The 15776-nt window shown below is 40.4% G+C and overlaps 1 protein-coding gene across 1 annotated transcript; it reads right to left on the bottom strand.

Annotated features, from left to right (window-relative positions):
• Positions 1-111: 111 nt before the first annotated feature.
• On the bottom strand, positions 112-3457 carry pex11b (peroxisomal biogenesis factor 11 beta). Its single transcript, XM_084575486.1, has 4 exons — positions 3171-3457; positions 2746-2861; positions 2456-2657; positions 112-2150 (listed from the first exon to the last, which is right to left on the bottom strand). The coding sequence occupies exons 1-4, from the start codon at positions 3224-3226 to the stop codon at positions 1745-1747; spliced, it is 780 nt and encodes a 259-aa protein (XP_084431612.1). The 5' UTR covers positions 3227-3457; the 3' UTR covers positions 112-1744.
• Positions 3458-15776: the final 12319 nt, after the last annotated feature.

The raw sequence follows: 15776 nt of genomic DNA on the forward strand, positions 1-15776 counted from the left end.
GAAGAAATGTTCTTTTTGGAGAACAGTAGCTTTATCTATGCCACTCTGCCATCACACTATGGTTGATCAGTGTTCTGATGGTTGATCCATGAACATTTGCCAATGTGAGAGAGAGGCCTTTAGTTGCTTTGAAGTTACTCTGGACTCCTTCGCAACCTCTTGGACTATTCTACGTCTTGTTGTTGGACTGATCTTTGTTGGCTCACTATTCCTGTGGAAGGCGATAGTCGTCTTATATCTCCTCCATTTGTTCACAACCAGTCTGACTGTGGATTCCAAATTCTATAAAGATTATTTTGTAACAGTTTCCAGGCTGATGAGCAACCACAATCCTTTTTGTGACATCCTCAGAAAGCTCCATGCCATCATACACATCCACAAATGTGTTGTGGATGTGAAAATCAGACTTCGACAAATGCCTGATATATATATATATATTTTTTTTTTAAACTAAATGAGGCACAGACCCCGAGTCCCTTTACATTTAATTTGGCCTTAACTTCTAATTCTTGAAGTGCATTTACTTTTGCACCTCAGATATGCAATGTTGGCAATTTCTTCTGAATTATTAAATAAGTATCATTTTTGTTTCATTGCATTCTCTTTGACAACTTTTTGGACTTGTGAAAATTTGCTGACGATGAAAATATGCAGGAAATTTAGAAAATTCTGAAGGATGCAAATAATTAGGAGTCACTGTATGTTTTGGCAAAGTTTCAACTCGCCTTTTTATTCTTTAAGTTCTTGTAATGTTTTCTTGTGGTACTTGTGAACGAGCACTCAGAATGTACCAAACTGTTGACGTGGCCACTGCTAATATTCCTGCTATCTCTTTATTTTGTTTTTGTTGACAGCCCCTTTGTTGCTGTGAACTTATTGAAACTAGCATTCAGTTTCCAAATGCCACACTTAGAAATCTTTTCTGTGTGTTACCTTTTAAGTAATTAAGGAAAATCCCACATCTATCCATAGGAAAGCTTTTGAGTATTTCTATCGGATGAGGATAAACGGATAATGGCAATTACACAGGGTGGTGATCAGTATAATGTAACAATGAGAGATGTCTCTCGCCATCTTACATGATCAATGTCTAACTCAGTGTGGAGTTTCTCTTTCAAAGACATACAGTCTGTTCTTTTAACCATCTCTTTGGACTCTGACAAGTTAGTCATTTATTGTATCAATGGAGGGGAATATGAAGAAGGGTCTGCTTAGTTTTCTTAATGTTGCCAATTACTGTACTTTGAGGCCTTTGAGTAGGTCGTACAGCTACAATGCATAGAATAATGTGCTATCTCAAGGCTACCGTTGTTGTAATACAATATAAAGTATGCCAGATTAAAGATGATCCCTAAGTAGCAGCATACTGTAATGACTTTGCAGGACAGAAGCACTGTCCCAAAATGTCTGAGTAGGGTAAGGTTAATCAATCCTATTTGTTTTTCTTGCCTTGAAGGTGAATGAGGATTGTCTAGTTTTGAATTTTAACAACCTCCATGTAAAGTAAGATGATGAGTGATGATATATAGAGGACTATGGCATGAAGAATTTTAAGCATCACAGCCCTGCAGCACTGTTTGAACAAGTCTGAGGCAGAGCATAAACTGTGGTCAGTTCAGACATGCAGGTCAAGCCGCAAGCTGTTTTGAAGGATTTAGAAGTCCTACAACTGTTCAGAAATTATGTTGTAGCAGTGCATTAACCCTGTTAGATATTCCACTCAGTCCTCCATGTGACTCCGGGATCATGGCTTGAGTTTAAGCCATGGCCTGACAATGATGAAGATGGAGAGAGCAGAAGAAGCAAGGCCACAGGCACCTACAAAACCTGGCCCTGTAGGGTAAATTCCCAATCGGTCTAGTGGGATAAAGATATCGCAGCTGTTCTTCACCACATCCAACAGTAGAGGTGGGTTGTTGTGCAGCACTGTCACCATCAGATGAAGCTGTCTGCAAAGCCGGTCCCACATGGAAGGCAGAGCCACAGTGGCAGGTGAAAAAGGGGAGGAGAGGTGGTTGGCAGTCAGGTTGCTGCTGGGGCAGAGCGAGGATGGGGATTTGATGGTTCTGTAATGTGCTTCACTCTCTATGAGGAGGCAGAGCTCATAGACATCTCGAGTCAGGTTAAGGATCAGCGCAAAGAGGTAGTACCTGCAGAGGTCAACCATACAGTTGGAGTTAAGAAAATGCAATGCATTATTCTGTTCAGCAGTACAGTATGACAGGTTTAAACTTGTGTGAAAGAAACAGTAAATTATAAGGTCAACTTGTTATTTATTTGTACCACCTGTATGATGTGTTAATACGAGTCGTCCAAAAAATATTGGTGTGTAATTCCCTTTAAAACATGCAATTGATCTTTATTTTTGATTCCAGAAAGAGAGATATATATTTGAAATGGTGCAAACACAGAAATAATGGCATTTGCTACTAACACATACATAGACATCACTCACCTAAAAGATCTCTGACTCCATTTGTGCTGGTCAAGTTTGGAAATAAGGCCTGCTTTTCCTGCCCACACCACATTGTCGCAGGCAAAGTACATAGCTCTGTTGAGGTGACTGATGGTCAGGCAAAGCCTCAGCACACTGTCAGAAAGATGGATAGCCCTTTTGGCAGCCTGCAGTGCATCCACAGAGTTTCCAAGACGCAACACTGTGGCACAACAGATGCCAGTCACAACACAGCTTTAGTGTTTTTTTTCTTTTTTTAAAAAAAAAAAAAGACTGACTGCTTCACTCACGTTTTCTAGTCAGGCTCATGTGTGCTTCCAGCTGACTGACGGTTCTTTGGATTTCTGCTGCTGCCTTACCCTTCTGCAGAGTGTATCCCAGAAGTGTACACGCGTACTGAGCAGCCCTGTTAATACACAATACACTCATCAAAATAGCAGAGATCTGTTACGTGGAGGAGTATCTTTGTTGAAAGCCTGCCTCAAATGACATTAAAGGTATGAAAATGACATTGCTTGATAAAGTCGAGCTGATCCATGAGCGTTATCCACATTTGATTGTTAGAAGAAACCGAGAACAACAGCTTCTACACCAAGCACCCCTACTACGGCAACACCAAACTAACGCCTGTATGATTAGGTCGCACATTTGTGTAAATGCTTTCATCGCGTTAGCAGAGATGGAGATGGGCCTAGCTAGCAGACGTCTTCCTTACCTAATAACTCTCTCCTTGGCTTGGCTATGGGCGGTAAAGCGAACCCAGGAGTCCATAATAGCTCGTTACTCTTGGCCGATGACAAGTGATCGAAAGTGTACAAGCTGTCAATCTGCCACCTCTTTATGTAAACAACTTTTGAGGTACTAGTTAGCAGGTGGATATTGTGTTTTTCTGTTTTAAAGAAAACTGTTCATCCCAGAAGACTTCCATCGGTGTTTGTTCGTCTATCGTACACTGTCCTTCCTCATCTCCTCTTCCCTCTTCTTCCTTCCCTTCTTCTTCTTTCTTCTTCCTTCTTCTTCTTCGTCTTGTTTTATGGCGTTTGCCAAACATCTTATGGTGCATTACCGCCGCCTTCTGAACTGGAGTGTAGATCGAAATGTTTTTAATTTAAATTCTAATGTTTCAGACTAATGAAATTAAACTAATTATTGTAGCGCAAAAAGATTCGCCGTCACTCGGAGATCATCTTTAGGTCCTTTATTGACTCTCAGTAAACCAGTGTTGCCAGATCTCGCGAGACAAATGTTGAGACTGAAATGTTTCATATTTCATATTCTTTTTTTTTTTTTTTTTTTTTTTTAATTCTGAGTCACATGTCAATATTATAAACAAAAAATCCTCATCTCATTATTCCATCTTTTGTCCCAGTGCTCCAAATATCTTTTTAACATAGCTTTTTTTAAAACAAAAATACATAGACATGTTAATTATACAAGACAGATAGGTAAATGAATATATCTCATATGAAGTTGAAGGAGAAATAAATAACAGTACAAAGAAAAAATCAATAAGTAGATAAATAAAACTAAATTTAAAAAAAAAGAAAAAAAAGAAAATTCATATTTTATATTCAAGCTGAGTTCCATAATTCCAAAATTGTCTGCATCACAAATGACTCTATTCTGTGAAATCCTTTAGATTCACCTTTCCAGTAGAGGTCTCTCCCTTCTCACTCACTGTGCTCCTCTGCCCTGACTCCTACAGGCCAATAGGGGTGGTAGAGTGATTATTATTAGTGTCATTATTATTATTATTATTATCCACTGATGATAATCATACGTGAATGAGCTCAGCTCCTGTTTCACGGTGTGCATCCACGCGTAAAGTGAAAAACACAGCTGATGCTCCAGAAGGAAGTCACCCCAAAGATATGGTTGGGGAGAGTCACACTGAACTCACTGAATATAAACAACCAGGACCTTCACAGTGCATTTCAGACTAACCAGCTAGCCAAGTAGCAGAGTTCTTTTACAGCTGGAATGTAACTTTTGACCCAAAACAACACAGGTAAGACGTGCGCAGAGATAGTCTGTAGTGTGTAAGCCAGGTTTTTATTTGTCAAACATGGACCATTTCATTAATTACATGGGACGTTCTGCTGTTAGCTGGGGCCTGTAGCTAACTAATTGTTACTACCAGCAGTGATGAATACTTACTTTCCTGAAAAACTTTCCTATATCCATTTGCGCATCCATCCATCCATTCATGTTCTTCTCCTAATGGTGTTATGTTCGGCTGTGTGGCTGCGGGTACCGAGCCGCAAGCATATTTTTTTTTTGTGTAAAAAATTATTATTATTTTATTTTATTTTTTTTAATAAAACCACACCAAAGTATTTAGGGGGATTAAGAAATTTTTAGGGGGGCTTTTTAGGGGGGCTTCAGGGGGGCTTCAGCCCCCCTAAAACAGGCCTAACGACGCCACTGGATTCTAGTAAAGATAAAAGGTATTCCTAAAGAATCTTAGACTTTCTAACGAGCATTTAATTCATAATATTATAAATACAGGCCTATAATTTCTGCACGTTTTGTTTTTATGAATTGTGTGAAATGGCCAAATAAAAATAGGTAATACAAAACGATTATGTGGTCACCAAGGTGAATTGGTTTAGTCTTGACTTCTGGTCGTGAGTGACAGCGTTGGAGGATGGAAATCTGTTGATTGTCAAGTGTCAAATAAACAGAGATGGACAGAAAAAGGTCAAAGCCATCAGGTGTCCAATTTAGGAAAAAAGAAGAAAAGATAAAGGTTGGGGGTCTCGCCCGGGGCTTAATTCAATGTAGAACTGCCACTGGCCTTATATTTATAAATCACTTAAAAACAAACCTTTAAAATACTGATTTAAAATATAAAACAGTAGCACAATTCTAATTAGAGGCATATAAAACACACATTAAACTTATGAATCCTAGGTAATGCTAAAATAATGTTAAGTATCTGAGAGACAACTTCCACTGAACACTGACAGAGAAAACTACATCAACATTCACTCCCTCCCTGTAATAATAATAATAATAATAATAATAATAATAAAGAATAAGAATAAGAATAAATGGGTCTGGAGTCAGTCAGTCATTCCATGACAGGACAGACTGTCCATTCACAAGCGACATATTCCATTTTATATTAGCCAACTTTCATGAAGAAAACACTAAAGCAGAGTTTATGACAAACAAATCCTAGCCAGCTAACTAACATTTATCCAGGGCTAGCTAGGTAGCTAGCTAACATTTATCCAGGGCTAGCTAGCTGGCTAGCAGAACAAATAAACAAACCTTCTAAAAAAGGTTTCACATCACAAATGCCTTATCGTTATTCTTCCTCCGTTTCTTCTCTTCTGTTTTTTTCCACGCCACTGAGATAACTTCTTTTTGATGCCATTACTGTGTTTGTTTTGTTTAATATTCACGCTAACGGGAAAGATGAGTAGCTGTTGGCGGCCTGGTACGTAAAGGCTTGATTATGCTTCCGCGTAGTGATCACGCAATGGTCACGCAATGGCCACGCAGTTGCTTGGACGCAGTCGTGAGACCGTGATGGTTCTGCGTGGGGTTTACGTGTCGAAATGCATGCCACACCGGTAGAGGGCGCTATGATTTTTTGTGACCGACCGACCGAGACTCTTGTGACGTATCTCGCCTCGTATAGTTATAGACGTCGGCTTAGGACGTCAGGGCCAAATGACCAAACGGCAGCATGTGACGACAAGGTGTGAGACTGTGTTGATAGATAAATTAAATGAAATACATGAAGAAACAGATCTGAGTATTGACGAATTGAATCATAAGCTAAGTATGTTTATCATTGTAGCAGCAAGTCAGAGTATTCCTAACAATATGAGCAAAAAGGGAAAAACTAATGTCCCATGGTGGAATGAGGAATAGGTACAGGAGCTGTTAAGGACAGAAATAGAGCCTTTAAAAGGTTGCGCACAACACTTACAATGAATAACCTTATGGAATATCAAAGGAAAAAGGCTCTGGCAAGGAAAGTTATTAAGGAAGCAAAAAAAGAATCTTGGAGACAATTTTGTTCAACAATTGGAAAAGAAACTACACTGAACAAGATGTGGATGATGGTTAAAAAGATGATAGGTAAATATAAATCCCCACATGTTCCTGTATTAATTGAAGGACAAAATGAAGCAATATCAGATATGGAGAAAGCCAATTTACTTGGATACAAATTTGCAGAGATTCATAAAGGTAGTCATATGGATGAGTGTTTTAAGAAAAGAAAGGATGAGATTCTAAATGCTAATAAAGACATTCTGAATCCAAGAGAGGGAAATATGTCTATATTAGATGCTGAATTTAGTTTAGCAGAACTTAAAATGGCTTTAGGTAATACAGGATACTCCTCGCCAGGATGTGATAACATATGTTATGTAATGATTAGAAATCTACCTGATAAATTCTTAGAAAAAATTCTTGAATTATTCAATAAGATATGGCAAGAAGGGAAATTACCAAAAGTGTGGAAAAATGCAACAATCCTTCCATTTCCCAAGCCAGGTAAGGATTCTTGCAATCCAGAGAATTATAGACCCATTGCTTTGTCTTCACATTTATGAAAACTAATGGAAAAGATAGTAGTGGCAAGGTTAAATTATTTTCTAGAATATGAATGTCCATTTAATAAATATCAAACAGGGTTCAGGAAAAGTAAATCAACTACTGATGCCTTAGTAAAACTCAGCAATGAAATAGGGAAGACACTAGTTATGAAAGAGGTCATGGTGGCAGTGTTTTTAGATACTGAAAAAGCATATGACTCAATGTGGAGAGAGGGTCTATTAATTAAGTTAGATAAAATGGGAATCAATGGGAGAATGTATAATTATATACTAGATTTTCTGTCACAACGTTCAATAAGAGTCAGAGTTGGTAATGGAACTAGTAAAGAATATATGGTTGAAAGTGGAATTCCTCAAGGGAGTGCTATTAGTCCCATACTATTCAACATTATGGTAAACAACATATTTGAAAAATTAGGGGAAAGAAATGAAGGATTGTTGTATGCAGATGATGCAGTCATATGGAAAAGGGGACGCAACATAGCATACATAACCACAGCTATTCAAAAGGACATACAAATGTTAGAACAATGGGGTATTGATTGGGGATTTAAATTCTCCATTCCTAAAACAAAGGTTATGTTTTTTACCAGAAAGAAGATCCCAGAAAATTATAAAGTTCTGTTACACAATCAACCAATTGAAAGAGAAAAGAAATTTAAATATTTGGGGATGTGGTTAGATGAAAGGCTTACATGGAAGCATCATATAGAGCATGTTGAAACAAAATGTAAAAAGGTACTAAATCTAATGAGGATGATCACTGGACAATGTTGGGGAGCAGATAAAAAGTCGTTGATGTACATTTATACAGCTTTAATAAGATCTTCCATAGAATATGGACGTGTAGTTTATAGTTCAGCATGTAAAACATCTTTAAGGAAACTTGAGAGGGTTCAATTCAAAGCTATAAGAATTGCTTTAGGAGCTATTAAAACAACCCCCACAAGTGCGTTATTAATAGAATCTGAAGAATCTCCACTTAGTCTGAGATATATTAAGTTGTCTCTAACATACTGGGTTAGGCTGATGGGAAGTATTAATAATCCAGCAATTTCAGTTCTGAAAGATTTGGCTGGAACATTAACAGCACAGCAGAACAATACAGAATTAAAGAATTTAAATTTAGTCCTTCACTGGTTCTAAGTGCGGTTCCCCCATGGTTTCTCCCATCACCAGAGGTCAACAGTGAATTACTAAAAGGAAAGAAAGAGTATCCAAATGAACTAAGTTTTGCAGCATATTGCCAGGGGTATTTAAAAACAGCATTTTATGGATATGTACAAATATATACTGATGGATCAAAAGATCCACAAAATGGGCATGGTGGTATTGGAATATATATTCCCGAATTTAACAAAAGAGAGGGGTATAGACTAAATAATATGTTATCTATATATTCTATTGAACTGACTGGGATAATAACAGCCCTTAGGTGGATCGAAGAGGTTAAGCCATTGCGAAATGTAATCTGTACAGATTCCATGGCAGATTTACATAGTCTAGATACAGGGTCACTCTTCAAGGGAAGATTTGATTATTGAAATTAAATATCTGTCACTGCAGCTCAGGAACCTTGGAATCATTATTCAGTTTTGTTGGGTTCCAGCTCATATAGGCATTGAAGGTAATAAGGAGGCAGATAAAATTGCAAAAAAGATGTTGGAAAACAAATATATAGGAATTAATGTTCCAATGGGAAAGGGAGAAGTCAAATCCATTATTAAATCAGTAATTATACAAAAATGGCAAAGGGAATGGGATTCAAAGTTTAATGCAAGACACTATCATAGTACATATCAGAAGAATGTGACAGGGAAAAGGGTTAATTCGCTGAGTCTAAGCAGAAGAGAAGAAGTGGTCTATACTAGACTGAGAGTAGGGCATACAGGACTAAACTCTACCTTACATATAGTAGGAAAGGGTAATGGTTTATGCATAGTGTGCCAAGTCAGAGAAGATGTTGATCATGTACTTTTTAAGTGTGAGAAGTATAATGATAATAGATTAATCTGGCAAGAAATGGAAGGGGAGAATTCAATTAATGAAATTCTGGAAGAAAAGGGCAAGTGAGAGACTTTTTTTTTGTTTGTTTGTTTTGATTTAATATAAGCCTAGACTCCATGACGTTCATGGTATTACACACTCCTGTACAGTTGGTGGCGGTATACTACAAAATAGTCATCTGCCAAGAAACAGACGAAGAAGAAGAAGTAGCGGGAACATTGCTGGTGACTTAAGCCCAAATTATGCTTCTGCGTTGACACAGCGCGAGGGGGCGTACGGACCTATTGCGGACCTATTACGTCCTTGCGGACCCCTGTGCGTCCTACGCAAGGGCCAGACGTGCACCTCCCAAAAATCCTCGACGCGCGTCGAGGCGACGCAACAGCAACGCAGCAGCAACGCAGCGGCATTGGCTGTGATTGGTCCGCTAACTACATCCGCTGGAGACCGCTTTTCCGGTTTCCACTCATAAACATCATTAGGTGCGTTCGACTTGATGCAGATCTGTCTGAGTCTGACTTGACGTGATGCATGCTGGGATGAACGCAATGCATGCTGGGAAGGACGCAATGCATGCTGGTTAGAAATCCTGTCCGACTTTTTTTTTTTTTTTTTTCTTGTTAATAAAGTTTATTGTGAATATGTTTTTTTTTTTTTTTTTTTTTTTAATTACAATTAGAAGCAATACAAAACAAGAACAATATAATGCCAGGGGGTCACAGTATTCAAAATAGTAAGCAAAGCATTGCAATTAATTCAATAAAATATTATACAAAATGCATAACTCAGTGGTCCTGTCCGACTTGTGTCAGACGGGGAGGGACTTACCACTACGTCACCATGTCACATGACCTTAAAATATCGCGGGAGTCTTAGCCTGCAGACAGATCTTGCAGTTGCCAGAGCCCGTCTACGGAGAGCCTTCCCACTCTCTATTAAGTCCCATTGTAACGAATTTTGGTTGCAGTTCCACCAGATTTCCACTGGGGGCGATCGCCATGAGTGCAACATGAATGGGACTCTATGGAGCTAAACGGCTAAATGTGTTTCTTTCACCCGATTGTCGTTGAGAAATCTCAGATTTGATTGTAGGTTTTGCAAGTTCAACATGGGTTATAGGTCAAAAGTTGAATGAACGAGAACTTATGTCCTTTCGTTTTCTTACAGGTTGAGTTGTTGTTGCCCATAACACGCTAGCATTGTGCTAATGAACGCTGATTGGTCAGTGAAGGACTGATTACGACCAGATCCCGCTTGACGGCATCGTGGCATCTGAAGCGGGACCAGAATGTTAAGGCGGACTTTTTCGCCCAAGTTTTTTTTTTTTTTGGCCCGGTCTTTTAAAACAACGAAACAGAAACTCTTCTAGCACGTGTATTTACCTGTGTCAGCTGTGTTGTCCATGCCTCGAGAGAAAAGAAAGTGCAGAGCGCGAAAGCACCAAAGCAGTGATTGAAGGATTGCCGTAAAGCAGTATCTGGTCGTACGATGTCTATGACGTCATTGACATTTTAAAATACTTTTTAAAGCAAATAAGTGACTCTAAAAAAATCTAACACCCAGCAATGTGTGATTTCTTTGCATCTCCTTTCAAATACAATATTCAAATTACTGCACAAAAAATGATATCCTGAGAAAAGTGGATTTTGAGGGGTATTGCTCCATAGACCGCCATTCATTCTGCACTCGTCCTGAGAGCGCCCTCATATGGAACCAGAGTGGAACTGCAACCAGTTCAGAAGCCGGAAGTTCAGTGAGAGTGGAACTTCTCCCCATATTAGACGTTCTCTGCAGTTGCTCTCCACGAACTGCACGACCGGAAACCCGCCCTCATGACGTCAGTTCAAAGACGTGATTGGGCAGTTTTGGAGGAATTTCCTCATGACGATTTTGACGTTTCTCGCTTCGTTATGTTGGAATATGCGAAAATTAACAGAAATCGAAGGGATACCTTCTTATATGTGATTTCTGCAACAATGGTAGGCTGGCCTACTGAAAACGTTGAACATCTGACTGCAGTTCAATGCAGTGTTCATTTCTTCGATTAAACAGTAAAAAGGCATTTTTAACATGTTGGTAACAGTAGAATAAGTGGGATAATGGACTTCACTCCATTAGATTATAAAATAAAAAATAAAAATAGCCTGGGCTATTGGCTCAACTGTCAGCACGCTCGCCTCCCGATCCGAGGTACTGCTGGTTCGAGTCCGGGCGTGTGCAGAGCTCAATACAACGCCGTTTTACCATCTAGAACGCGTGCATTCAATTTGTAGAAGTGTCGTCCATTATCCTTTACTTATATCGTAGTACTGCTTCTTCAGTACCATCCTAAATTGGTTTAGTGGGTAACACGTCAGTCTGGCGATCGGCCGTCCGTAGTTCAAATTAACGGTTAGTAGATTTTTGGGGTTCTTCTTCACACCTGTCTGTCCAAAACTGAAAACAAATGGCATTTAATCTCCATCTCAATATCTTTCTGTGAATTCGTTTCATGGTTGAGTTACAGGTGCTAAATGACTTTGGGTGTAAAAGTAAATATTCAAATAAGTAGCCTAATCAGCAGTTCATTTTCGCCAAGATTGGAGACCAAAGCACTATGCTACTTAATCCTTATTCAGTAGATTTGCTGCTATTCACAATTCTTTGCATACAGCATGCTTGTTGTAATACGGGTATAAATTCCGGTAACTCCAAAGGGTCTATTTCGTCGGCAACAACGAATGCAAACACCGCGAGATCCGCCATTGTTTACACGAAGTTGACCGTGTCCGACTTGTCTGCAGCCGTTTTATGCTCCACCCCTACAGTCGGCGTAAGATCACGCTGACGTATGCATCTAAAGCCGAAATTATGCTTCCGCGTTGACACAGCGCGTCCGTGCGTACGGACCTATTACGGACCTATTGCGTCCTTGCGGACCCCCGTGCGTCCTACGCAAGGGCCAGACGCGCACCTCCCAAAAATCCTCGACGCGCGTCGAGGCGACGCAACAGCAACGCAGCAGCAACGCAGCGGCATTGGCTGTGATTGGTCCGCTAACTACATCCGCTGGAGACCGCTTTTCCGGTTTCCACTCATAAACATAATTGTCTCCTTTGTCGTGCCCTAATTTGCAATAGAAGTATTTCTTCCTCTGCTTGAATAATTTGGAGCTCCAACGCCAGTCTCTCTGTCTCGGTATCCATCGTTCACTATGACTACGGCAAAAGCCGGAAGGTAAATAACGAGGCGAGATAGTCACAAGAGTCTCGGTTGGTCGGTCACAAAAAACCATAGCGCCCTCTACCGGTGTGGCATGCATTTCGACACGTAAACCCCACGCAGAACCATCACGGTCTCACGACTGCGTCCGAGCAACTGCGTGGCCATTGCGTGACCATTGCGTGATCACTACGCGGAAGCATAATCTAACCTTAAGGCTCAGACAGGCGCAGACAAGTCGAACGCGCCTATTGTCTCCTTTGTCGTGCCCTAATTTGCAATAGAAGTATTTCTTCCTCTGCTTGAATAATTTGGAGCTCCAACGCCAGTCTCTCTGTCTCGGTGTCCATCGTTCACTGTGACTACGACAAAAGCCGGAAGGTAGGGGGCCCCCTCTTCGTCGCTTGACGCCGTAGAGGGTCATCCGATAGATTTGAATGCAAATCCCTCATCTTTGTATTTTGACGGAAAGGGGGTTAGCCATCCAGCGGTTTGCTTGCGCTGGAAATATGTTTTTTGGCGATTGATTTTGTGTTATGCTGAACAATCATTGGTGCGGTGAACATTTTCGTGGGGCAGAAACCCAATTGTCTTCGCTACCACGACTTTTTTTTTTTTTTTTTTTAAAGTATACATTATAATGACATAATTACTGGAGTTACAGGACTGCATATTTGCTGTAGGCTTAAAACATGCCTTAATTTAGGTGGGATATTTTGTCGATATTGCACATAGCAGAGACATGTGGGCCAGATCTGGCTTGAAGCCGGCACAGGTGGCGTTCACTCGGCACTGGCATACGGCATGTGAGCCGGACATGGCCCAGATGCGGCAAAGGCGGCACTGTCTTGACTCCGGCTGACAGATGTGGGCCACTTGCGGAGTGCCGAATTCGGCCCACATATCAGCTAGACCTCTAGGCCACATATGTGAGGCCGGACTCATCCCACCCTTAAAGTTATTTTTCGATATTTTTGAGTGAGTTGTTGTTTAACATCACAGATTTAATAAAAATGAATAAATAAATAAATGTCAATCAAAATCAACTATCACCCTTAACAATATCGTTCTTGTCGAAACAGGACAGATATCACAGTTGATCTGAAATTTTAAAGTTAAACCTTGCAACAGCGGACTTTCAACGGTCCAGATGGTGGCGGTAATGTACCAAAAAGCTGGTTGCCAACCGCCATATAAAAAGAGGAAGAAGAAGAAGAAGAACGTAAGTCACGTAACCGTCCAGGTGACTGACGCGACCGACGTCACTGTGGTCAGAGCTGATGGCTGCCCATGCACTCCGGTGAGACGGACAACAAAGACATGGTGAGTGAAATGCATCAGTTTTATGTTTACGATAACGTTTGTTTTTGAGATAATGCGCTAGCAGTTGGTATACAAAGACAATTTCTCTCTAGAGTCTAGCCTGAATGTTAACAAGGGGCGCTAACGTTTAGCTATGTGGCTAACGATTACCGTTAGGCTAACAGTAATCGTTAGCCTAAAATGCGGCTCAGGCAAGGATGGACTGCACTGTTTTGCTGTTAAACTTCACTGTTCGTTTTGAATAAATGATATAGACGAACTTAACACAGCGGATGTTTTGCCGAAGGGGTCGTTTTCTTTTTTTTTTTTTTTCACGTTTTTTCCGGCTAGTTAAACGTTAGTGCTACTGCCATAGCTTCTGCTAGCTGACCGTTGGCGTTTTTTTCCGCTGGCCTGGTAATTACAGATATATCGTGCTTCAATCCAAAAAATAGCGTTTAAAAAGGCAACTGTGGACTTGTAGAGTTTTATTTATGCATTTTTTTTTATTTTTTTTTTTTGAGAAGACGCGTCACAACTCATCCGAGTAGCTTCTTAAGTTCTAGGGGACTGGTGGGAAGTTTGAGGTTTAGGAACTTATACTGAAACTATTGTTTGTAAACAACCATAAAACGGGTCGGTTTGAATGTTGTGTTTACAAACCTACAGACTCCATTTTCAAGAATCTTAGAGTTATTTTTATTGATTACATACTGATACTGACTACTCACAGTTTGTGTAACACTGTAAGTCCTTGTTTTGTACGTAAATTAAACCAAGCAGATGTAGGGAGAACATTTATCTGACACCAGAATATTGTCATCACTATCGGTTTTAATAGAATTACTGTAGCCATATTACCTAATGATACAAAAATGTTAATTTCCAATCATTTGTGCTTTGTGTGTATGTTTCAGCTGCTGTTGCCGTAACTGACTAACATCTGGGGCCTCAGACCAGGAAATAGACTGGACCATCAAAAGATGGGTGCATCTCTCTCCAGGTCGAGATGGTGGCAGACTGAAAAGGATGAAGAGAAAGCAGGGAATGGACAGCACCATATCTTAAACTCATGCTGAGAGTGGGGAGAATCCAGTTTTCTCCCTACTGCCATCGGGTCGGTGTTTCCGATGCCTGAGGACAAAGGCTGAAGAACAGTTTCTATCCACATGCCATCCGCCTGCTCAACTCTGAAACCAGACTTATACCACTGCACTTTACTCACATAGCTGCTCAATACCGTAAATGTGTGTATATATACCAACTACCCCCCCCCCCCCCCAAGTTTACACTTGAGTTTTACCATCTATATTTTATTCTATATTACAGTCTATATTTTATTCTGTTTTTATCGGTGTACATTTACACTTGTATTGTTTACCTTGTGTGTTAAAGGTGCAGTAGGCAGGATTGCGAAGATCCAGGACTTAGCCAAAAAATTTGAACATCGACAACTTCTCAGTCCCTCCCCACTTTCCGCTAAAGCCCAAAACGGTCTCCCAAGCCCCTCCCCCCACAAGGGAGAGCTGTGCACGATAGAGCGCGTGCATATTGGCCCTGGAATACTGTGCACGAGCAGAGAACCGAGAGAGAGCGAGTAAACAAACTAGCATGGAACACACCGACGTAACAACAACAAAATAGTTTTTATAATACCCTTCGTTATTGCTAAATAATTTTCGGTCAAAATATTTAGCAATAGTCAACTTTAGGACAAAACCAAGGTTAAGATGTTTCTGAAAGTAGCCTACATCGGTGATGTTTGCTATCAGTAACAGTTAGAAGCATTCATTGTGGTGTTTTATTCCACAGTTTAGATTTATCAATTTGCTATGTGGTAGATATATGACCGCTACCTGTTGATGAGGTTAGACGTTTGAGAGTGAAGCTGAGGCACAGGCCTCAGACGAGGATTACATCCCGGCTGCTTCTACACGCCCACGGACAAGTGGTGCGAGGTGGTGGAGGGAGGGGAGGGCGCTATGAAATGCGTGTCCATGAGCAGTGATTGACACTCTGTTAGATACACCCCTGGACTTGATTGGTGCATCTGGATGTGGAGCGTTGGATGTCTTGCAAATCGCGCTACAGGCTCTAGGTGGGGCCAGAGGAGCCGAATTCTTTTTTAAATGACCTGCTTCATGCAATTATACTTGAACATAGGGTCAGTTTCAGCAAATATGACAAAGTTAGTTTTATAAAACTTGCCTACTGCACCTTTAAGGAATTTGCAA

Source organism: Chelon labrosus, assembly GCF_963514085.1.
Source record: "Chelon labrosus genome assembly, contig: SCAFFOLD_52, whole genome shotgun sequence".
In the NCBI taxonomy this organism is placed as follows: Eukaryota; Metazoa; Chordata; class Actinopteri; order Mugiliformes; family Mugilidae; genus Chelon; species Chelon labrosus.

What these genes read in the sequence shown, in the direction of transcription:
- pex11b (XM_084575486.1), bottom strand. Translation starts at nt 3,226, where the DNA reads ATGGACTCCTGGGTTCGCTTTACCGCCCATAGCCAAGCCAAGGAGAGA. An exon ending in GCCAAGGAGAGAGTTATTAG is followed by an intron (nt 2,862 to 3,170) that starts GTAAGGAAGACG and finishes GTGTATTAACAG; the next exon opens with GGCTGCTCAGTACGCGTGTA. An exon ending in TGGAGTCAGAGATCTTTTAG is followed by an intron (nt 2,151 to 2,455) that starts GTGAGTGATGTC and finishes TGACCTCTGCAG; the next exon opens with GTACTACCTCTTTGCGCTGA.